The 26,519-nt window shown below is 33.4% G+C and overlaps 1 protein-coding gene across 1 annotated transcript in view; it reads right to left on the bottom strand.

Annotated features, from left to right (window-relative positions):
- LOC140452223 (uncharacterized) overlaps positions 1 to 26,519 on the bottom strand; it is a 365,408-nt gene that overhangs the window by 88,872 nt on the left and 250,017 nt on the right. The window contains exon 2 of the mRNA XM_072546348.1: positions 16,432 to 16,575. Coding sequence (XP_072402449.1) covers positions 16,432 to 16,575 — 144 coding nt within the window. The remainder of the gene's footprint in view (positions 1 to 16,431; positions 16,576 to 26,519) is intronic.

Here is a 26,519-nt window from a genome sequence, read left to right as displayed (position 1 = left end):
TATATAAATCAAGAACCTTTATAATTACTGACCTTTCGACTTTACTATAGACTTCAGTAGGAACATAATATGACGAAATAGTTTTCAAAACATAGTTATAGGCGTATCAAATTTCTTATTATCAAGCATTAATATATACATAGCTGCGACTATTGTCTTATTTTGAAATACTTCCAAATTATCAATTCTAACACATATTTACTAGATGCCACTTGTATTATGTATACAGTAATAAATCATTAAATATGAAACTGACAGCTGTATTTTATCAAAAAAATAAATTACATATGTTTCAAAAGATTTCCGCGGTTAGTACAATTAAACCTATAGCTAAGATTAATACCATTACAAAAATTAATATTAAACTCAACAGTCTTCCGGATTGAACCGCGTAAATTCTCATTGCGCCGAGCTTTCGACAACCTCTCTGATGTCTTCCTCAGGCTTCCAAGGACTTAGTCTCCCGAGCACCTAGACACTACTACACTGATCACTTATCAAAGCAATACTGGACTCCAGTAGAGGAGGTCCGGTACTTAACTAACTAACGATTGGCACAGTATAGTGACAATATAATAAGAGCATACCAAAGAGGCTTTTTTAAAAACAGATCTATCATCGATTACCTATCATCCATCAGACAAATTTTAGAAAAAACGACGGAGTACGACATAGATTGCCATTACATCGTAGATTTTCAGGTGCGTACAATACTGTTGACAGACTCGGTAATGCTCGAATATGGAATACCAAAAGGATTGGTAGAATTAATTAGAATGACAATAGGAAAAGTTAAATGTAAAGTGAGAGTACAAGGGGATCTTTCAGAACCATTTACAACTAACAGAGGACTGCGCCAGGGAGATGCGTTATCATGCATGCTGTTCAATCTAGTGTTAGAAAAAGTTGTGAGAGATTCAGGAATAAACTTAACGAGTAAGATATATACCCGTAGTGTACAAATAGTGGCATATGCTGATGATATCGTAATCATTGAAAGAAACCAAATAAAGCAGTTGAAGCTTTCACACGTTTTAAAAACGCCGCAGAAATCATCGGACTTCTGATTAACTCCCAGAAAACTAAATATATGCCGAGTAGGCTCTATCACCAATGCAACAACATAACTTAGAGGTGCAACACGAAACTATAGAAACGGTGGAAGAGTATGCGTGGCTAACCGCTATTATTTCGGCCTAGGTTCTCCTTACACAGAGAGAACAAAAAGGATGTTAGAAACAGCAGAGATGAAAAATGTATGGTAAAACACTACGGAAGAGAGCTAGAAGTACAGATATACGACGTAGATGCAAGGCAGCGAACATCAAGCACTGGGTAAGAAATAGAAGAGTAGAATGGAACGATCATATATGCCGAATGACAACCAATACAGTAGTAAAGACGGCAAGAGACGGTTCCCCAATAGGAAGACGATCAGTAGGAAGACCACGAAAACGATGGAACGACAACTTACTGGAGGCACATTGAAAAATAGACAGAGTCATGTCTACATAAAAAGAATAAGAAGAAGAACTCAGTATGAAAGATACTTCATCAATAAATAGTCACTTATGTAATTTACCTGTCATTATTACTATGATTGAGAGAACTTTACTTAACCACCAACTATAACCTAACTAGTGCACATATTAGACTTCATATTAGTTACTAGATTAACCAAACAAACAACACTTATTGATGTGGCTTTACCTAACAATACTAATTTTTTTATCAGATACAACTCGAAGATAGTTAAGTACACATATCTTGGATACAAATTGTAACCGTTTCAACAGTTTCAAAAGATTTATTATAATTTCGAGTATATATTCAAAATAATATTGCTCACGACATCTATCCACTAAATGCATTTAAATTACCTCAAGAACCCTACTGTAGTTCTTAACATCTCCGATAGATCCGAGCGTTCGTTAATTCGTCTTGATTCCCGGGCAAATTTTTTTTCCATCTTTTATCTCCTTGAACGTCAAACAGTCAAGACGTTATTTTGTTTAAGTGGTCTCTTAATGAGGTAAGCCGAAAAATTCCTTTTCTCTTATTTTCAAATAAATATTTATTTTTAAACCCTTACCCGGAAGCGCCGATAGTTACTAGGCTATGTTTATTGGCCTGAGGTTGTATAGATATGGATTTATGAGATGTGTTCTGAAACACAACCCTAAATCTTTTTATGGTTTATAGTATGTTCCTGCTAGATAGACCCTAAGTTTCGGTCAGCCAATTACCTAGAGGGTGAAAAGAAAAAAATTATATTCCTTCTTCATGCCCACCAGCTTTTGGATAAATCAGGTTGTACCTTTTTATATTTTTTTATTGAGCAGTAAAGAATATTTATGAACTAAATAACAGTGAAGTGATTTATTATTGATCTTTTAATTATACTAGGTATTCTACCTAATGAAACAAATTTATTTTACGTGAACGAATTTCGAAATTTTAGATAAAGTATAATTTTATTTTCATATATTTCTCATTCATAATCTAATGCCATGACATAAAATGTTTGTTTTCTTACGATACGATTTTAGTTTGAGTTTCGATAAACACTTCTCATGGTAATTGAATACTGTAAACACAAATTGTTAATTTCATAGAATCTTTTAATAATTTTTTGTTCATTTACAAAAATAATAAAAGGATAGTTTTGTTTTAAAATTTTCTTTTTCATTTTTGGAACCCATTCCTTACGAGAATAAATACAAGGATGGCGCCCATTACATTTTAATTTTAAAGATAATACACAGCTTCTAAATGATTTTTGAAACAACCACACTCACTCTCCGATATAAGCGAACGGCCTTGATCGCTTGTATACCAAAGTAAATAGTTTACTCAGGTTACAAAATAAGAAGGCGATGGAGCATGTAAACTTCCCAAAAGATACCAATTTTCCTCTCTACTACATGTGTCATTCTAGAATGTTCTAGACAATATCAAACAGATGGGTCTTACTAAAAATCTTAATGAACTGTGCAAAAAAAGCGGTTCTTGACGTTCAGAAGCTAGGGGTCGAACACGAAGAGAGGAAGTCCAATCTTTCTGATACTGAAGGTGCTTTACTGATCTAATCTAAGTAAATTTTCACCTTAGGAGAAGTGAAAGCCGTTTGGGTGACATCTGGATAGTAATAGACTATAAGAGTGTGGGGGAAGAATTAAGGTTATTACGACAAAGAATACACAATAGATGAGAACAAAGGGGTATATAAAAGCATATCACTAAAAAAGAATATAAACTTATGCGGTAAAAAAGAACTCTGACTAAAGATATCATCTGTAAGCTAAGGAGAGTAAAAATATACGTAACTACACGCAAGAAAAAGCGAACTTTTAAAAATGAGACGATGGAAGATTTTCAATTTATTCTTAAAGAAACAGAACGAAATTATAAAAGTTTCAATATATTAAATAGCACAAGAATATACTTTAAGCAAGGCTAAAGATATGCAGCGACACTATCAGACCTATTGTTAGCACGATCGATGCAATATTAAATAGATAGCTTAAACATTTTAACGAATTACTCTGCACAGAAATGAAGTATGATGTGCGTCCTCAAAGAGAAAACATAAGAAACAACGCCTCCTTCAATGATGAAATTAAGAAATACAATCAAACGTTTTAAGAATAGGTCACCAGAAATCGACGACTGTCGCAGAGCTTTTCAAACGCGAGATAATATCCACATAGAACAAACTTGCACAATAATTGCCAATCTAGAACGAAGAAGAAATGCAAGAGAAAATGTACTAAAATTATCTGCCCACTACACATAAAAGAAAATACACGGGAATGTATTACGTACAGAGGTATAAACCTCTGAATGTTAGATATTCTCTAACATATTATACAGCCGTTAAAGTGCATTACTAAGAAAAACTAATAAATTCAATATTGATACTTTCATCTTTTTGTAGATTTTAAATGAGAATATGACAGACTTCCATTCCGTAAACAAACTGGACTACATAAAAAAAGCGTTAGCTTTGATGTCGGGCTTTTATAAGTAGTTTAAGCAACAAGTTCTCATAAAAAATTAGAAGATAATACCACAAAAGGCACGACGCAATAAACCTTTTGTAGGATTATCCGTAATAACATGGTTTAACCAAAAAAACTTTTTGTCAATATACTAGGAATCGAAACAGCGAGTTTTATGTTCTGATTTGTTCACGTCCTATAACGACACCGTATGACTAAAGCTAATAGCGCCAGAGACTACCAACACTATACGACTTAACTACCGTTGTAATAGAATACACGTATTTATTTTATACATATTTTGAAAGTTGTTTTAAGGCATGCAATAAATATACATTATTAAAAACAAATTTCAAACATTTTGTAATTATGATCTCAACTGTCAGTTTCACTTGAATGCCGTGCATTGACAAAACAATTGAAATCGACACCTACTGATAGTATTCACCATTCGGAGTACCATCTTTATCCTGATACGTCGGAGAACATCTCTGGTGAAGGCCGTTTTCACCTACTCCCGACGATGTACTGGGAGTGTTAAAATGTTCGTTTTCCAAACCACTCCTGGTAAGCATTAAAAAATGAAGAGAAAATGTATTAAATGAATATATTATTGTTACAATCAAAAGAGTAAGTCTACACGACGTATACGGATTAAAATAGGAAGCCGGTTTTATATGTGTGTTAACGTTTCTTAAATTTAAATCTGGATCGTCTCAAAAAGCTCTTAGCTCCTTTAATACATGGATATAAATTTCAATTTTTACTAAATTTAGTAAATAAGCTGGTAATCAATTTTACTCCCTATGTGATCAATTTTTGTTTATTGATCCTTTATAATATTTAAAAAACTCAAATCAAAACTACGTCAATTCAAAATTCTTGAAATATGAAAAACAAAATATCAGACACAATCAAACTGAGTAAATACCAATTTCAACTACAGCAAAATTTAAGTAATATTCAATGGAACACTTTAAAGATCAATTTAAAGTCAACACAACGTCGGCGCAATTTGGTTTCTGAGCAACACTGGCCACTCTACAGCCATACCTCGGTCCAGATCCGGCCTTAGGGAGTGTCAAAAGGCCTTGTCCGCGACTGGATAAGAACCTGGATTCTAAAACAACACCTTCCAATAGGAAAGTAAAATCCCGTCAAGCACAAAAAAATATATACTGGATGGAAGTTAATAAGTAGGAATACGCTCAGAAGCATAACAGGCTCCTTTACTGGACATGCGTCACTCACATGCGTCACTTTTACATAATGAGGCTGTTTCATGGAGACTGAAGCTCCAACTATGTGGTATAGAATCTAGAACAGACAACCATATCCTTCACGCCTGCAAGGCGCTAGATCGTAGGCGGCAAACACTGGAACACAGCTAGTGCCACTAGCCTCTGGTCACATTTTGGAATTCTTTTACTAGTTAATGTAAAACTGAAGAATCGTATACAGGGCGAGTCGTGAAGAACTGTACATACTCCTACCTTGTATGGACGTACCTTTATGACCATTAAAAAGTATCTGCTCCCATTGTTTAATAATATACAGGGTGAGTTGTACACACAGAAATTTTTATTCGTCATAACTTTTGAACGGTAAGTTCGATGTGTCTCTGATTTTGGTCAAACGTTTTCACTACGACCATCTAATTAACTGATTTTTCAAACTAGAAAAAATCAGGTGCGACTTTTAAAAATTAGTTCGTTTTAAACATAGTCAATTAAAATGCCATATTTATTTTTTTCCTCACCCGAGTATTTAATTTATAATTAAAAAAATTAAATTTGACTATTACTAATTAAAAGTTTGGCAAAGTGAACCATCGATGTAAAAAATTTAACTTTTTGAAAAAATGAAAAAATGAAAAAATTCCACCCTGTGTGCGCTTTTTGAAAATTCTAATTGAAATTTTATAAATTAGACAAATAGGCAATGAAAATGACATACTATTTTCTCCATACGATTACTTAATTTTAAATTAAAAAATTTGACTATGAATTAATAAAAGTTTAGCAAATTGAACCACATATGTAAAAAATGTAACTGTAATTGTAAAATAAAAATTTTTGAATAAAAGTTTAATTTAACATTTAAAAAACAAACCAGACCTGATTTTTTTTCCAATTTGATTTATTTACACTGGGAAAACAGCAGGTTCGGTTTTAAAAAATTAGTTTGTTTTGTTCATAGAAAAAATTTCACCCTGTATCCGGTTTTTAAAATTTTTTAACTTATAAGAATTTTGCACATAAGACAAATAGATAAGTAGCATATGAAATGGCATATTTTTCTCACAGGATTACTTAAATTAGAAAAATAAAATTTGACTCTGAATTAAAAGTTTGGCAAACTGAACCACAGATTGAATGCACGTTATTTTTTTAAATGTTAATTTTATTTTTCAATAACTCAAAAATAAAGCTAATTATTACTACCCTAGTCTTTTCTTTGGAGAAAAAGTAAAATCAAATGAGATTTCAATAAATCGGCACTAACGATGAATTACTAAACAAATATTATACAGGAGCATGTTTTAGTATTATTCAAAACAAAATGTACCTACTAAAATTCTGGCAATTGGCAAAAGGGTTGTATTATTTAAAGTATAAAGCACGAGGTGTGATATTATTAATACTTATAAATTAAATAAATTTTTTTAAAAATTTAATTTTTGCAAGAAAAGTAACAATTTTTTAATCTGTAGTTCAGTTTGACAAACTTTTAATTCATAGTCAAATTTAATTTTTTAATTAAAGATTAAGTAATCGTGTGGGGAAAAAATAAATACGTCATTTTAATTGCCTATTTGTCCTATTTATAAAATTCATATTAGAATTTTCAAAATCCGTATACAGGGTGGATTTTTTAAACAAAACGAATTAATTTTTTAAAGCCGGATCTAATTTTTTTCTAGTTTGAATAAATCAGTTGATTAGGTAGTAGTGTAATGTTTGACCAACATGTGACACACATCGAACTTACGTTAAAGTTATGATGAATAGAAATTTCAGTCAAAATACTCAACTCACCGTTTATTATTAAACAATCGTAACAGGCACTTTTTAATGGCCATTTGTTATTTCCCGTAGCGGCCTCCATACGAGGTTACTGAGATATTGTACATCTACCAGTTTTACTATATCCAAATGTATATTGGCTATTTTGTGTTTGAAGGTATTTTTTCTTGGTACAGTTCTATTATCTAATTTTCCCATATGTTGCGTCATCATTATGTAAAGTTATTTTCATAGGGATTTTCAAATATTTCAGCAGGCTTTATTAAGTTGTTGAAGAGACATACAGTGGTGTCTATTTTCTGCCATATAAAATAGATGGCGCCACTCCAAAATGCTGTTAGCAAATCAATAACTAAACTATTAACTTGTTTGTTAAACTTGTGCTTGCTTTAGTACACAAAGACGAGCTATAACAAGTGGATATACTACTAATTGAACTAATGGACTCGAAGATATTTCTATAAATGAGATCGTAACTACATTTAAGTTAGTAATAAAGATGTAAACGATGAGAAGTACTTAAAATTTTATAGATTTCACTAATCTGATTGCGAATTTTTTACAATGTCTGTTTCCTACAGGATTTGTAAATAAATATGTCTGTATTTAAGATATATATATATATATATATATATATATATATATATATATATATATATATATATATATATTAAGTGACATAGAAATCCAAACACCCAATATAAATTATTATACTTGTTGAAAATATTTTGTACAATTATATAATAAAATTTCAATATGATTGAAACAACTAACAGGGTAAATCAATTAATATGTTGATGCACCTCGTTGGGCAACACACTCTTGGATGCGCCTGGGCTAGCTTCTGATTAGTCAATATCCTGCTGGTGTAACTCGTTCCGTGACCTAATTAACTTCTCCCGAAGTGCTCCCAAAGTTTGAGAAGGATGCTCTAAATTAGGAAGTCTCGGGTTCATCATGTCCCATACCTGTTCAATTGGGTATAAATCTTGGGTTCTCCGGGGCCAGGGCACAATATTGACACCAGTCTGTTCAAAGAAGTCTACGATGACAATCGCAATGTGTGGCCTTGCATTACCCTGCTGAAAAATTGGATGTTGGAGCGTCTGAAGGTAGAGTATGAGATAAAGTTCTAGAATTTTTTTACGTATCGCTAAGCTGTCATGTTCCTTCTGACGAAGATTAGAGGTGATCTTGAACCATAAGCGATGGCACCCCACACCATATCCACAACAGTGCGGTACACGTACCACGTCGTCTTCGGACATTGGCTTGGCCATCATGCATGTCTAAACAGAATCGAGATTCATCTCAAAAGACAAACTTATTTCATTTCGATGTTCAGGAGTAAGAGTGTAGCCAAAATAAAAAAAGACCAAAACTGTGAATTTTACGATAAACTGTTCGCTTTCCAATGGGTCCTCCATGTGCTGCAAATCATTGCTTTGCAATAGACCTGGTAGTGGAGAAGCGGTCTCTTAGAGCCATCAACCTTGGGCGACTATATTAACACTGTGTTCTTCTTCGGTGCCTCCCTGTGCCCTACGATCTTTATGATCGGCCTTGTTGACGCCATGCTCGATAACATCTAACACACTATCTAAACTTATGTGAATCCTATTCACAATTTTCCTGCTTCTCTTAGGCCAACTTCATTTCTGTTTTTGCCAAGTTGCCTGTATATCAAGACTTTATATAAAATTTTATTAAAATAAAATAAGTTATATTGGGTGTGCAGATTTCTATGTCACTTAGTATATTTACATAAAATAATTAGATACCAAGAATAAAATACCAAGAAACTGAAACAAGTGAAAGAATTAATACAATTCTACTAAAACTGAAACAGGAATATAATACTAATTAATAATGCCCAAAAAAGAAATAAAAGCAAGAAAAGTAAAAAACATAAAGTTAAAACATTATGAAAGAATTTATTTTCTTCATTTGTGTGGTAATATACCCAGATATAATAAATTATGGTAGGGAACTACTAACTATGATTGGTTTGAACCGTAAAGGATTTTTGACTTTAAATACAGTATTATGGGTTTTAATGTTAAATTATATCTGCGGTTTTCTATGAATCCTTTGAACAAAAATATGCTGTAATTGCATGAGTGCCCTTTTCGTAAGTTTTGTCCTTCTTGTCAAAGTACTTCGGTTAGAATGTGAAGTATATTGTTTAGAATTTTATATCCGTTATTTAGTGAACTAATGCTCTGCAGCTTCGATAGCAGCTATGTTGACCTTTTTAAATAGGGAGATCACTTCCACTGTTTTCCATGGGCATGAGTTTGTACCTCTGCAGCACATAATGAAAAAGTGTAAGAGACAGAAAGTTCCAACGTATTTTATTAACCATGTATTTCTCACATCAATTCCTGGAGCCTTTTTATTTTTCATGTTTCTCGTTTCGTCTCATAATACAAAGCAAGATCTTGGTAAGAAGCTCAGCTTCTGACATCTTTGAGTATGGCAGGAAGTCTGTAGTTTATTGTTATTTCATCGACTTCTTAGATTTAGCTGGCATCGTTGACACATGTGTTAGTATTTTTCATCCGGGCTTGTTTATACCAGATTTCTTTGCAGTGGTTTACCCATTGGTCTTTTATAAAAAATGGAGTGAAAAGACAATTAGATACTATCTAGCACTAATGTCCGCAGATGACCTAGAGCTTATTCTATTGGGATTCTAATATAAGGCTTACATGTTTTGATTTCGTTAGTCTTTCTTAAACACTTATTGATTTTTGAGAAAAACTGAAGATCAAGAAACAAACTAAAAATATCTCGTAGATAAACGATTAGTAGAAATAGAGGGGAAATACGTTAAGATGCATGCAGACGAGTAAGAGTGTGATAGATGAAATGGAAAGATGCGAGTGCTGTGTTATATGACATGATAGATTTCAATGAAACTGAAATAAATAAAACTACCGCAAGACCAGCTATGATGTAGGTAATTCAATTTTGGGCAGTTCAAAAGAAAGAAGAACAACGATCCGCTGCCTGGGGATCGCCAGGGCATGTCTGGAGCCGGCGCTGGACGTGACAGCATGCGGGACGTCGGTGGCAGGGTGCTGAGGAGGCGGGCCCCTGTCATACAATCAGCTACAGCCCAACAACAACAAGAACAACCACAAGCGAGCCAAACAATATCAAGAGCTCGACTCGCTGAAGGTGCTGCGCTGGAACATCAGCCGGCGCTCACCCAAGCGGGACGACTGAGGCAGCGCATGAAATGGACTGCGTCCATAAATGAAAATATTTTGCGCTTCTATTACCAGGTGACAAACCTCGGTCAAGAAACGATCGGGTATCGACAAAATCTTTATGCCGAATTTTGCAGTGAGTACCCAGAAATTCAAGTAACTGAACAACGAGTTGCTAATCAATACCGTGTAATTATAAGAAACAATCTTATCCCAGAGACTAGACGCAATACCATCAGAAGCGAAGTCGAACGGGAGATTAATCATCAAGAGGTAAATGTGAATCACGTCCCTAATGAAATACATGAGCAGATTCCTGAGCTTGCCATATAAGAAACTCAACCTGATAATACACTACAGGACAACAACGAGTTACGTGATACTCTGGTAAGCGAAATGGCACGTGCTGTATAAGATTTTAATGGAACAAATCCACTTAGCAGACCACCGCTACCAAAAATAAACTCTTCTAAAAAACTAGGTGCTCTGTTACAAATTATGAATACCGAAGTCCTACCCAATTACGTCGTAGAAGCCAATACACTGGAATATTTGCACATGCTTACTTACTGTGCAGCAACAGCAACAGCTAGTGTAATGGGAATTAAGATCAGAACACGACGGGGTACCAATGCCGGAAGGATAGATAACAGAGTTACACCCTGGGAGAAACGGCTTTTAAACAAGATTGAATTATTGCGTAGGGACATTGGCCAAATGACAGAATATATACGAGGAACAACAAGTAAAAATCTCATTAAAAAAGTTGATCAAATAATGCTAAGCACTGCAAGACACTCGCAATATGATCCAGAAAACAACACAGCCTAACAGTGCCTGGATACAATAAAACAAAAACTCTCCGTTTATTCAGGACGACTAAGGAGGTACAAAGTTAGTAACAGCCGGAAATGTGACAATGCGCTTTTTGAGTATGCCGAGAAGGCGTTCTATCGGAAAATCAATTCCACTGTCGAAAGTGCCAATAAAGCATACCCAAGCCAAGAAGAAATTCAGGAGTTTTGGGGAAATCAACTTTTCCACACCAGCTGCTCTTAACACCAATGCTGGATGGATAGAAGATACGGCGCACAGCTGTCAACATTACCGTACAACTGTCTATGAACCCTTCACCACAGAAGACCTCTCAAATATCATCAAAGAGCTTCATAACTGGAAATCTCCTGGACCAGATGGAGTTCAAAACTTCTGGCTTAAGAAGTTCTGGAGTGCTCATGAGTGCTTGTCGACACTAATTAATCGCATTTAATTTATTTCTTATTTCTAATCCGCAGGAAATACCATCATTCCTAACTCAGGGAACAACTTATTTAATACCGAAGGATCAAAATAATACCCAAGATCCAGCCAAGTACCGGCCAATTACGTGTCTTCCAACTCTGTACAAATTGGTCACATCCTGTGTAGCCCAGCGTATCTACCAACACTGCGCACTAAACAATATCATAGAACCTCAACAGAAAGGATGCGCTAAGGGTTCCATGGGTTGCAAAGATCAACCTATTGTCGACTCAGTCATTTCTAACCAGGCATACACCAAAAAAAGGAACCTCTTCACTGCCTTTATTGACTATAAGAAAGCCTTTGACTCAGTGCCGCATGAATGGCTGGTAGATATATTAAGAATACATAAAGTCGATGATAATATAGTGGCCTTTTTAAGACATATAATGACAGATTGGAAGACTAAAATTCCCCTCCAAATACCTGGTGAAAGCAATATCGAAACAGAAATATCGCAATTAACCGCGGCCTATTTCAAGGAGACTTGCTGAGTCCATTGTGGTTCTGTCTAGCGATGAACCCATTATCCCAGCTACTGAACTCCACTGACTCAGGTTTTAGCATTAAAAACAACAATACTGTAGTGGCGAAGCTTAATCATCTGTTGTATATGGATGATTTGAAACTAATGGCTTCCACTCGAAATCACTTAGATCAAATACTAAAAACTGTAGAAACGTTTTCAAATGATATCAGTATGCACTTTGGGTTAGACAAATGTCGTGTACTAAATATAGTCAAGGGAAAGGTTCAGCCGTCGTATCTCGTGGTTGAAAAATCTCCGACAATGGTTTGGGATGACCTCAGCGGAGCTGTTTCGCAGAGCAGTCAACAAAACCATGATAGCCTTGATGATCGCCAACATCCGGACCGGATAAGGCACTGAAGAAGAAGAAGAAGAAAGGTTCAGCCCGGAGGATTCGATATGCAAAATGGCCAAAACATCGAGGCTATGGGCGAAAATGACATGTATAAATATCTAGGAGTAAAGCAAGCGCGGAAAATTGACCATAAACAAATGAAAATCGAATTAACATCAGAGTTCATACGAAGAGTAAAACAGCTACTCCGCTCGTAGCTGTATCTTAATAGTAAAAATTTGTTTAAGGCATTAAACACCTACGCATTTTCTGCGCTTAGCTACTCATTTGGGATTATTAAGTGGACTAAAACGGATATAGAAACCCTTCAGCAAAAAGTACGAACACACCTCACAAAGGCACAAAAACACCATCCTCGAAGTGCAGTAGAAAGAACGACATTACTGCGGTATTTAGGAAGACGTGGGCTTATTGATATAAGCGAGCAATTAGAAAAACAGATTACTAATTTACGGACTTATTTTCAGGTGCAGGCTTAGACATCTACTCTTCATTGCGCGATTTGTGCAGTAGATGACACAACACCGATCAAACTGAAGGAACAAGAAATGCGCATAAACCATCTTACTAAGAACGAAAAAATGCGCATCTGGATGGGTAAACCTCTGCACGGTCAGTCAAGACTATGTCGACAATATAGCGTCGAACTATTGGCTGACATCAGGAAAAATGTTCCCTGAAACAGAAGGTTCATTACTCGCCATTCAGGATCAGGTTATACCAACCAAAAATTACCTGAAATATATCGTCAAAGACCAAAAAAGGTCCAAAACGACAAATGCCGATATGGATGTCAAGCCCAAGAAACTATCCAACATCTTACCGGGGGCTGCCAGGCATTTGCTGCAACTGAATATAAGGATCGGCATGACTCAGTAGGGAAGATCCTCCATCAAGAGATAGCTTTTAAACTGGGACTTCTACAAACAAACCATCTCCCATATTATCAATACGTTCCTGAGAGTATACTTGAGAATGACAACTACAAGCTGTACTGGGATCGCACTGTGCTCACAGACCAAACTGTAGCACATAATAGACCAGATCTCGTGCTAGTTAATAAACTAACAAGACAAACAACACTAATCGATGTGGCGATACCTAACAACAATAATCTGCGTGTTAAGTATAACGAAAAGATCGCCAAGTACAGAGATCTGGAAATACAAATAAGGAGACAATGGAGAATGGAAAGTACCCAGACGATACCTATTATTCTTTCTACCACTGGAGTCATCCCGAAGGACCTCCTAGAAAACATAAAAAAGCTGGGTCTAAATGAACATCTATATAAGATGATGCAGAAAGCTGTGCTACTTTCGACGTCAAGATGCGTGCGAAAATTATTGGGAGATACACCGACGTACCAAGTCACCTAGGACTCGATAACATGAAAAGAGTCCCACCAGAGCTCAATCCTTTTGATACTGTAGGTATCTGGGATGAGCGAATGTTCCCCTAATAAGGAGTGTGAGACGTATGGCTAAATATGGATAATAGTAATTTCTCCCAAATATGACAAAATATAAAACTTTTTATGCAATAAATAAATGTGAAATTAAAAAAAAATACAATGATTTGTGCATAGATTCACATTCAACTGAAAACTGAAAGGCAGCACATTTTGATAACGCTAAGTACCAGTATCCTATTTATAGAACAGGAAAATACAATTCAACGACGATTTGACAGTTTATATTTCCGAGATTTATTGATGAATATAGTTTATAATAAACATTACTCAGCATGAATAATCTAGTAAACGATAAAAAGGGCCGATATGCAACGTTTATTATTAAATGTTTAAATTTAAACGAAGTCAGTAAATTTATCCAATGTTTATAATTTTTTATTGAAAGGATATTGGAAATATAATAAAAGAATTATAATGAAGTTTATTACAGCCCAAAATATATATGGAAAATTTTTCTTTAAATTTACACAAATTTTATGCGTTGAAAAAAAATAAAATTTTCAGTGATCTATAAATAGGCCGCTGGCGTATAAGGGCTTTATGTGACTAGATTTACTTATCTTCCATAAAAGAATATCTTGCTGGAAGAAGAGAGTATCTAGAATAGACTGGTGTGAATAGAACGTTAGAGATAAAGCAGAGATAAAATCAGTTGATTATTGTAACGTAGAATAATCGTCACAGTTCTCTTCTATATTAACAGCAAAAATTTCACCCCATTCAAACAGTGAACAATGGTAAAATGCCTCAAAAATGAAGTTTTAGGAAATATTCGAAATCTTCCTAATTTTTGCACGAGGGAGACATACTATCGAGGTAAAACTGGCTAATAGTTATTGAGTAAAACGTAACGAAGTATGAGACAGAACTACATGTTCTTGTTCAATAATTCACTAGGAAGTAAAACTAACAGGCAAGTCCTCGTGTAGACGTGTAACATGTTCCTGGGAGTGGCGCGATAGATTTTGCAGTATAGTAGTCTCGATAGTTGATTTGGAGTGTGTGCAAAGTGGGTTGGAGTGTGTGTACAAAACCAAGTAATCATCTAAAAATAATTGAAAACAAAAAATCTTTTATACCTACAAGAATTTGTTATCTTGCTGCATCCATTTTTAATTTATATTTATATAAATTTTTTATATTATAATGTAGCATTAGAGTTTGACAATGCTGATAGCTGATAGAAATTTTCGCCTTCGGATAACTCCAGAGATAAAAACAGTGATAACTCCAAAATGCTTCAAAATCACAGAAAAGTCTGCTGATAGTATTATGAGGGAAAAAGTCAACAGGAACACTGTATTTAAGTTAGAGTAGTTAAATCATGTATTCTATAATAGCCAACCTCTTCAGCAAAAGCATAAATTATAATCAAATATGTTGTAAGTGTTTTCGGCTATTCATTGACGATTAACTAAGCCAGTGGGGAAGGGGGTGACGAATGGATGGATCGAGTAGCTTAGAAGTCACAACACTATTGCCTGTCTTAAGTCGAAATAAAGGAGGGGGGGTGTTGGTAACACCAGCAACCTGCCGAGAGAAGACGATTTGCTTATAGAACCGGCTCGAAAACACAGACCGGAACTGAATTAACCAAATAACAGAAAGCGAAGTAGAAGAAAGGCGAAAAAATGTCTTAGCAATTATAAAGGAATAAACTCGTTCTGTTTCATTTGAAAACTCCTATAGGATACAGATTTCATGTGGTACAGGTCTAAATGAGAAAAAATCAAAAGTTAACTTTGATGATTATAAAAATGTTAAAAAAAGAATTTTTTGCATTCGATTTCAATAATTTTGAAAGTTCCAAATTTTTTGGGGAAATTTTTATAAATTTCCCCAAAAATATAGTCTTCTACCGAAGCTACAAACACACGAACGACAAATTGTTGCGAATCATTCCATTCGGATTTGAAAAAATTTTATATACAGGTATAAGAAATGCTTTATAAAAATGAAAGGATATCATAAATGAAAAATTTTGAAAAAATCAAATAAAGTGTTTTACATTTAAAAAATGGGAAAATCGTGATTTTTTTGTTGTTCGCCCTGTATAGGAATATTTGTCAAGAATTTCTTTAATTTGAAAACTAGAATATATTATTAACCTTATTATGTAAAATGAATAATTATTTATGTATTCCTTCTTTATATACAGGGTGTTAATTTCATAACGCTATCGAAATAAAAATGGTCATAACTCGTTAAATACCCTGTATAGTAGTGTAGAACTTGATATTATAAGAACAGGGATTGTCTAAATATGAGAAAATATACAGGGTGACCTTTTAAAAAATTGTGTGTTTGCTTTATCACGTAGTTATTAATCACCACCCTTTAGAATTCGGCATATTTTCCAAGCCTGGAGAATATTATTGCCTACATTTTTTCTAAATAATTTTTTTGGATATTCTGTACCATAATGAAATATATTAATTTAATGTACATAAATATATTAATTTATATTTTAAAAAAGACGATCCAGCAAAATTTAAGAAACATCTAAAGTATTATAATGATTTATCTTACCTCGGCAATCCCCCATTCATGTGAAGAAGAGGTGGGGGATAACTGCTTTGTGATGCTTGATGATAATTGTTTTGGCTTGCATTCGGTTCAATTATCATATATCCGCCAGTTGCTGCCTTGTTTTGAGCATTATATTGCGCCAACCTGTAAAACAAAAAATAAACAAATGAAATACAAGCATTTTGTAGCGAATAGAAAAATATAGCTCATGCATAAAAATATTCGATTCCAGGATTATACACTAAAACCAAGCAAAAGGTGCATGACCTTGTTTACCTTCTAAAAACCTTTGATACAAGTTATAGCCTGTTGGTTCTGAAACTATTTTCTTGTACAGTTGAGTATCAGACACTAAATTCCAGAAAATTGTGATGACCATTCTGAGTTATTCGTGGTCTTCCAATGGCGTACAAATTTTTTTTGTGTAGGGTTAGAGATAGCGCTACTTGTATTCAAGAATTTCACAGATTGTATGTACCACTATTCTCTCCCTATCGCTAAGAAATTTCTAAACAAATATGTGACATCGGCCATAATTCAACTTAGAGACCGGATTATATAGACTAACAAAAAGGCAAAATATGCATATAGTATGCTCAAATTAAGTAAAATAATAAAATTTATCAAAATCAAATTTACGTGAAGATGTCTAAGAGGTAAAATTATTTTGTGACATTTTGTGATAAACCCTTGAATGTCGATATACCAGATACAAAAGATATATATCCTAGTTATAAAACCATTTTTGATAAGTTATTGTTAACACCATTATCAAGTATACATGTAGGACCTTACAAAGTAAAATTTAAAAAATTATGATCGATCCATGAAATTGTGGTATTTGCCACTCTAGTTGACCAAAACAAATTATCAGTAAACTGATACAGTAAAGATATTTCTAGAAGTTTCTTGTAGTTAGAATTCGTTTTGTACCAATAGTTTCATAACATATATTAGGTATATAGGTACATATTAGATAATTAAATATTATGTTAGTTTTAACTATGTTCTTCGAAGTCCTCTTTAAGCATTCAAAGAAACTATTAACATTAACTCGTACCAGAAGGAGATCTATATTAATTTAACAATACATATTATTTTAAAACGCTTATTAGTAAAATATTTGTGAAGGTTTATTACATTACAGAAAAATTTTTTTTACCCAGATTTCAGAATCGTCCCAATACCTAAGCGACTATAATTTGCACTAAATAAAAATCAGGTATACAATAATGAATTATAGACGCTGAAGGGTTCCATATTTCAGATACAACAAAAAATTTATAGAATTAAAAAATTCAATGTCATTTATTAACTCATTGCTTTTATCAACACTCAAACCTTACATAAAAACATAAAACAATAGATGCTTTAGTGTGCTCCCAAACACAATTTCGCTTTTGTAATTGTTCGGGAAGTCCCACTATATTGTTTATCACCTGATAGTTTATTTATAACGACTGTGTTCTTGCTATTACTGAAATACATCAGTACTATAGTTATCCTAAAGCGGTTTTTATAGAGATCTGGCAAATATGGAAGGCGAAAATAGGCAAAATTTTAAATTTAGAAACCGTCGACAAGCCCTTTTTGAAGGGTTATAATCGGCTCTGAAACCACCATAGGTGAAGGGACGGTCACTCATTTTAACAAACAGGCAGTGATTCGGTTTTGACTCGATTCGATTAAAACTGACTATTATGAAGAATTGTGAAAAATTGACTATTATGAAGAAATGGACACCCAAAAATTTGTAGGTTTGTTTTCAAAGATTTTATTAAACTTTTAACGAAATTCGGTCGTCGTTATGGACAATGCATCTTACCATATTCGAAAATTGGAGCAGTCGCCAAAAACTGCCTGGCGGAAAGCTGACATCATGAAGCTCTCTCAAAGAAATATAAGTAACATTTGATAAAATTATGTTAAAAGTAGAATTATTAAATCTTGCAAGGTGAGCTGAGCCCTACTGAACTTACATGAGCTCGAATAAAAAATCAAGTAACGTGGAAAACTTTTAAAATGGATGATGTGAAAGGTCTGCTAAAAGTCACGCCAGACTTATTGAAAAATTGTATTACACGTACTAGAAAAGAAGAAATCAGAATGTGGGATCTGGACACTAGAGTGGATTTTCCGTTGAACCCTTAATTATCAATGTGACTTATACTGAGTGCAATAGTTTTTCATCGTCCGACGAGTTTTCTGCAGACGATAATTAATATTTTGACCTTTTGTGGATGTCGAACTATTTTGTCAATATCGCCTCATATAATAGTTAAGTTAATTTTGTTTACATATATGTCAAATTAAAATAGTTACGTCTTCTATAACTCGTACATACGTTACCAAATTTTAAAAGCTAAATATGCTTTACTTATTATGTTTCCAATGCATACAAAAACATAAATTTGGTGAAAATTGTTTTTTAGTCCATATAAATTTTTAATATTCACTGAACAACGTAAACGATACGCTACTGTGTGTGCAGTGAACGTCCAGACTGAGTATGAATATCCTGAATATATATCTTTCTCTAACTTGCGGCTTAAATTATCTACTATTCTGTTCTACTGGTTAGCGTTGTCATGTTGTACGAGACACTTTAACAAGTCCGTTATTCTATGACTATTTGACTGTATGTGAATTATTAATATAGAAAATGATAAATTATCTATAATCACAACCTGGCAACAGCATTATCGTTAAAACTCAATTATCATTTCTTAGAAATTAGTGCCTAGAATTTTGGTATTTTACTATAGTACATTGTGCATGGATATTTTGTAGTAATGCTTTAACAAACCAGGATCATTGTAATCAAAAAGACATTTTCAATTTACAGTCTGAAAATTGTTTTAAAAAAACTTATCTGCATAAATTCAAAATTTCCTTTCATCTTCTTGGGATTTAAATAAAAAAAGGAAAGGAGGAAAAGCTGGAACTGGGGAAAATTTTAGATAACAAATGAAAATTTAAGTTGATAGAGGAAAATATTAAGAGCTGTATATGGATGTGTAAATAGGCCACTGGGATGATGATCTAAAATAAATAAGATAATAGAAAAACTTCGAGGGGATGGAAAGCAATATGACGACAAATATGTTAAATAGGGGGAAACTACTGGGAAAGACCACGCGAAAGATGCAGAGTGTGAAAAAGGTTTAAAAACATTAAAAATAACAGACCGGAAAAACTCATGAAAATCATATTTTTAACTAGTTTTAAAAAATATAAGTGTTTTTTTAATTGGAGCTCAAGACGAACAAATAAAGTAGTAATATACTCTGTTTTAAAATTATTGATAGCAAAATTTTGATGAACAGCATATTTTTATTTTATGTTGTACTGCATTCGAAGTTTGTGGGGATGGTTATCATATGTTTGTAAATTCATGTACAAAACTAAGACAAAAAATACCGATATGTACAATTTTTCTGCTTTGAACAGCACTATATAAAGATCGTTGTAATCTTCTGCAATAAAAACTGTATTTTTATACATTTTCAAATCAAGTATAAGAGTGAAGGAAAAATTGTCACCAAAAATAAATAGTAATTCTAAAAAGTGTAGATTCAAACAACAAAAAGATCCTGAACAATGGCAGTAGAGTAATTTGTACTATACTACTTTCCGGCATAATAGAAAATACCCCAGATTATTATTATTATCATTATCATGATCCAGCTTCTCGCGACCACTGCCAAACATAAGCAACCTACTCACACCTCCAGTAAATTATATTTTGTACAAGTTGCATCCAGTTAGGCTCTATTCTCCATAATTTGTAGTAGGTACATCGCGTCGCACATTATAATATGTGGTCTTTGCCTGGTTTCTCTTAACTTTACGGGGCATCCATTCCAATAATCTTTGAGTACATCTATCATCGCTGAGCCGTGCTACATATCCTGCAAATCTCCATTTTAGCCTTGATATTTTTTCTATGATGTCTTTTTCTATTCCCGTTCTCCTGCGAATCGCTTTATTCTTAAAGCGGTCTGTAAGTTTAATTGTCAATATTGATCTTTCCATTTTCCTCAGTTTATTAGTATTATTTCTAGTGAGCGTTAGTGTTTCGACTCGATATGTTTTAACTGAAAACACACATTGATTGTATACCTTTCTCTTAAGACTAACAGGGATTTCACTATTGAATGTGTCCTTCAATCTGCCGTATGCATCCCAACCTAAACCAATTATTCTTTGTATTTCTTGTGTCTTGTGATTTTCACCAGATAAGTCATGACCAACATATATATGTATTTTGTAACCTCTTCTATAGTGTTGTTTTCTTCTAATTTTATTGTTCCTCCCATGACCAGTTTGTCATAAAATTTATTTTACTTTTTTTTATTTGCAATAACATGTATTTGGTAACCTGTGAAAGTTCATTAAGCATTCATGCATCGTCAATGAGAACAATATCGTAGACAAATCGACATTTGTCTTTTTGTCTAACACCTCTCTCCAATGGGAACTCGATAATTTTTTCATGGGGTTGCACATTTGCTGTTGATTTTTTATGGATGTTATAAATTATGCGGGTGTATCTGTAATCAACACGACATTGGGTTAGAGCCTTGACTATTCGTTCGATTCTATCTAAGAAAGCTTTTTGGAAATCGACAAAAACTAGTATGTACTAGTTGTATTCTATGGTTTTCTCTATGAAGGTTTTTAGCGCTATAAGATGATCAATGCACCTATACTATACAAAAGCTATAAGCCCCAGAGTTCGTAAGCTTTCTGGTTTATCGCTTAGGGAACACTTCGGGATATGGAACTTCGAGCGTAGTAGACACAGCAAAAATCTCACCGTTTGAGTTGTGGTACTGCTGTCTGGCAATTTTCTGATCAAATATGGTATAGATGTGGTTAAATCATGACACATTAACCTTATAAATTACATCTGTACACGAGAGGTATAAAGCAGAGGAAATTCACAACCCAGGTTGCAGTTTATGTGTTAGTATCACACTTAGTCAAAAAGTCTACAGTTAATGACAATGCAGCATCTATGTCATGATTTCAGTAGATCAAGAGATGGTTATTTGATATAGCTATGCACACATGCCCTACAGATGACAATTAGCCATTGCGACACGCCTTGTTGGGTATACACAAACGTTACTTTTTATACAAAGGTATCCTCAATTGAAACGACTTTATCACATTTTTTTTTCAGGAAATGTCTCAAAAAACTAATCAGATAATTCCATAAGGGCATTTAATTTGAAGTTGACATTTCTTGCGCCACCGAATTTTTAGCGAAAAGCCGTATAGCCCAAACCAGTTCAATCGGATAGTACGGTGTAATAATAAAGTCAGTTGAATACTTAACAAACCGAGGCTTATGTAATTTAATGAACTGTTATAACTCAGGACGAAGAATTTCATCATTGTATGTTATATTTCTTTCCCTAAGCCAGAGTGGCATATCTACTTTTTAAATGTAGATGGGTATTTCTCCTGTTTATTTTTGTTATGGTGCATTGTCTAATAGTATAGAGCTGTTTTGAGGTACATTTATTAGCAGTTTATTCGTAAGCCACCCGTGCTAATTCTCGAAGTTTATATTGTCGTCATAATCACCAGATTTAGATTGGGATTTCACCTCAAACACGAATCCTTAACAAATCCATTATCGTTACGAACAGCAAGAATAATTACCTTCGTTCTTTTGGAAGCTGTATTTCTCAGACCGCCGTAACTGTTATCACTCGGATTGTATCCCTTTACGCAATCCGAACGTTAAGTACTTCTCATATGTGAAAAAGAATCGTTCAGTTATCCCTTTCGTTTTTTTTTCAACGAAATCCTATATTATGAATCTTTTTTCGGTGAGTTTCTCTATTTCCAGTGTAAACCATTTTTCTACAAACTTTGTATGTAATCATTTATTTGTCGGAAGCATTTTTTCTTCGAGTTGAAAATTTATACTAAACCGACGTAATAAGCCTTCTTCAAATTGATCCATTTTTAGTTTGGATACTCCTTTTTTTAGACGAAGAAGAAAACCTATAATTAGTTGAGCTAGCATTTTCTGTTTATCGACCTTCCTTAATTATCTTTAAATTGATTTTAAGCTCACGCTTGCAAATAATATGTAATTTTTTATTAAATGAAGTTTGAAATTATTTTTTTTAATAAATGTAGCATTTACTACTTTCTAAGACGTAAAAATAATAGTCAATAAAGCAAATTATAAATTCAATATTAAATATATATGAATGTTTAATTATGTTTATAATGAAGCATTTTGTTTTATTCAGTATTAAGTTAATTATCTGTTAAATTGACCACACGCTCTTGTACTTTTTGCAGGTCTACTAAAAGTTTATCTAAATAGCTTCGTAGTAAACTTTCACATTAAAAATACTCTTTCGTGCTTAGAACCCTAAACATTTATTTTTTAGTGAATTTTCCATTTTAATTCCAAAATGTACCCATTCCATTTCAAAAAAAATTTAAATACTTGACAGCACTGCAGTAAATTTAACGTTAGGAGGCCGATCTCTTCCGCTTGATGGTCAGAGAAGAAATGAATTACGTAAGAATACAAAATTTTGTCAAGGCGCAACAAGCCACTTCTCTCTTGTCGTACTGTTATTACCACTCTCATACGCGTCCTTATATTTTATTGTTACACAGTACAGATGGAAAAATATAGGTCCTCAAAGGAATGAGTCACTTGCTACACAAAATATGATTTGCCTTCTGTAATACAACTGCAATAAATGACCCAATTGATTTTAATTCCTAACCTATTGTGACCAATTCTAATATATTTTGTGAAGCCATCACTGTGATCAATGACTTTGTGTAAATTCAAATGTGAATTACTACAACCATAAAACCATTAGTTCTATGTCAACAAATATAAATACAGTTAATAACATACTTAAATTGAAAATTTATATAGTTACTACATTTTGTATTGAAGTAAAAATAAATTTATATTAAATAAATCATCTCAAATTACAATAATACGCGGAGTATTACTGTTCAATTACAATTTAAAAATAATTACCAGTTATATTGTTAACGACAACAAAAATATAAAATTACTACTACAGGTTTCATAAACGAAATGCATAAATAAAAAAGTTGTTATTGGGATGTATTATTTATTGAGGGTCCAGTAGTCTTGGCGCCATGGGGTTGAGTATTCACTTTTATGTACTTTCGGTACCTTAACGTTTTTTATGTTTTCCAGTGCGTAGATTCGATTTTTCGAGGGTACCAGGCTGAAAACCCTTCAGATAATTCGTTATTAACATTTTGTTTGTTTAAATGATTGTATCTCCTAAACTATTAGAGATATTTAATTTTACCAAAATGAAAATTGTTTCTTTTGAAAAAATGAACAAAATGGCGTTTGGTAAACTTTCATCCGATTGTTAGAGTAGGAGTTATAACAAATTTCGTAAAAAAAAACTGCCAAATAGGAGTTCGATGGGGCTTTTCCAAGTATAATTCAGCTTTCATATCTGCGATTTACTCCAGTCACTCGGGCTATCCACCTCTCAATTTTGTCGGACTGAACCAATTCACCTGAAATTTGGTGAGTTGATGGAAAAGTGGTCAAATAACAAAAGTTACTTTTGTTTTGTTTTACAGAGTTTTTTCAGAAAGTCAATACTGTTTGAGCTATTTATGGTTGAAAACAACTAATTTCCATTGAAAAAAGTCAGGCATTTTAACGGTTTTTTTATGAATTACTCAAAAAATATGCCTTTGATCGAAAAAGTATCGCAACCAGAAATAAAGCTTATAAAAGAAGAATGGGATTCATTTTTTACAAGATATTCCATATACAATACAAAGTGAGATACGGTCTGTGAAAGGAGACATTTTTTTGCGAATATTTCGATCAATGTATTCAACATTAAATTGTAAGAAATCGATTAATTTTTTGGGGGTAATGATATAATGAATAGCCGTTTAAAACGAGTAGTAAAAAAGTCATTTGCATGTAAACCAAGTAGTTCCAGCTCATAAAACATCAACTCTTCGAATATTTTAAGGAAAAATGACAATATAATTAACCTAATCTCCACCAGAATCAAAATTAATCGTTTTTCATCATCTACATTACATTATTTTATTTTAGTGTTCTTCATTAGATTCAGGAGTTTGACTGGTTTAAAATGCATTATTTTTTAAAAAAGGTATATCATCAAAGGATGCGTCAGTCTCAGAACACAAGAAACGTGCAATCAGAGAGGCAGAACCAATAATCATAGGAGCATAAGTAGAGAAGTCTCTCAACCAACTAAGAAACAAAAATCCCCAGGGATCGATGGCATACCAGTGGAGACTCTAAAAGCAATGGGCGAGATTGGCGTAGATGTAATACTGGATATGTGCAACATAATATGGATCACAGGTGAATGGCCTGATGAGGGGTGCAAATCGACAGTTTTACCTATTTATAAAAAAGGATCACTAACCGTATGCAGCAATTACAGAACTATTGCCCTTATTCCTCATGCAAGTCCTGCTACATATAATTATTGAACGACTAAAGAACTTTCTACTTCCAGAGATAGCCGAAGAACAATGCGGATTCGTACCAGGAAGAGGATCGCAGGAGCAGATACTGAACACCAGACAGATAATAGAAAAAGCGAGAGAACATATCATACCAATCCTGCTCTGTTTCGTAGATTACCTACACAAAGGCTTTCGATTCAGTAAATGGACTAGAGTATAATGGAAAATATGGAGTACCTAACCACCTAGTTAACCTTGTAACCGTTTCAAAAGTCTCAGATTATTTTTCAAAGTTTTAAAAATTTATTATTATACTTCCTAGTAAATATTCAAATCAATGTTACTCGCGCCATATATCTGTCGAGTGCATTTAAATTACCTCAAGGATCCAACTGTAATTCCTAATAGCTCCGACCTTGGCCTCAAAATTTGATCGTTCGTAAACTCCCCGCCATTCATCTCCCTTTCTCTCTTTGATCGTCCAACAGACAGGACGAAATTTTGTTTGAGTGGTCTCTTGCCGAGGTAAGCCGAAAAATTCCTTTTCTCTTTTATATTTTCAAATAAATATTTATTTTAGACCCTTACGGGGAGCCCTAATAGCTCCAAGATCTATGTTTATTGGCCCGAGGTTATCTAAATAGCTATGGATTTACGGTATGTGTTCTGAAACCAACAATTTTTATGGTGAATATTATGTTTCTGCTGCCGATAGATTCAACGTTCTGAAATCCCAGCCTAAGTACCTAGTTGGTAAAAATTATATCCTTTCTACAAGCCACACAAGCATTTGTGTGAATTTGTTGTGTGAAGATTATCTATGAAATGAAAAAGACAGTCAAGATTTGATTTCACGTCCAAAGTGTCTATGTATCTGTTTATACGTATTTCGCCCTAATAGGGCTCGTCAGAACAGCTTTTCATAGGCTTTCTCAACGTGAAAAATAAATCTTTTCTGTCTTTAAGAAGCAACAATAAAATGGCTTCGATATGGACGCAATTTTACGGATTTATTATCTATGAACTAAATTGATTGATCTTATACAACAATCTGAACAATAAATATTTATATAATATATAAATATCTACATAATACATAAATATATTTTTTTATGTGAACGAATTTCGAAATTTGTAATAAAGTATAGTTTTATTTTCATATACTTAATTATTTCTCATTCATAATCGAATGCCAAGATATAAAATGTTTGTTTTCTTACTAAATGATTTTAATTTTAGTCTCGTATAAGCACTTCTCATTTGTAATTTGATACGTAAACACAGACTGTTTATTTTTTTCTGGGATGACTGACATAACCTTTTAACGTAGAATCTTTTAATAACTTTTTGTTCGTTACAAAATAATAAAGGTTAGCTTTGTTTCAAAATTTTCATTTTATTTCTGTGCCTGAGCTCATTTACTTACGAGGGTAACCTATTAAGGAATGGTGCCCAATTTAATATTAATTTTAAAGATAATACAAACAGCTTGTATATAAATTTTGAAAGAATCACACCCAACCCCTTTCCGAAGCCTAGATTACGGAACGGCCTAGATTATTTGTGTATATAAGTAAATAGTTTGCTTA

The sequence above is a fragment of the Diabrotica undecimpunctata genome, chromosome 10, assembly GCF_040954645.1.
Source record: "Diabrotica undecimpunctata isolate CICGRU chromosome 10, icDiaUnde3, whole genome shotgun sequence".
Lineage (NCBI taxonomy): Eukaryota > Metazoa > Arthropoda > Insecta > Coleoptera > Chrysomelidae > Diabrotica > Diabrotica undecimpunctata.
Note: the sequence above shows the minus strand (reverse complement) of the source record. Positions and strands in the feature narration are given on the sequence as shown.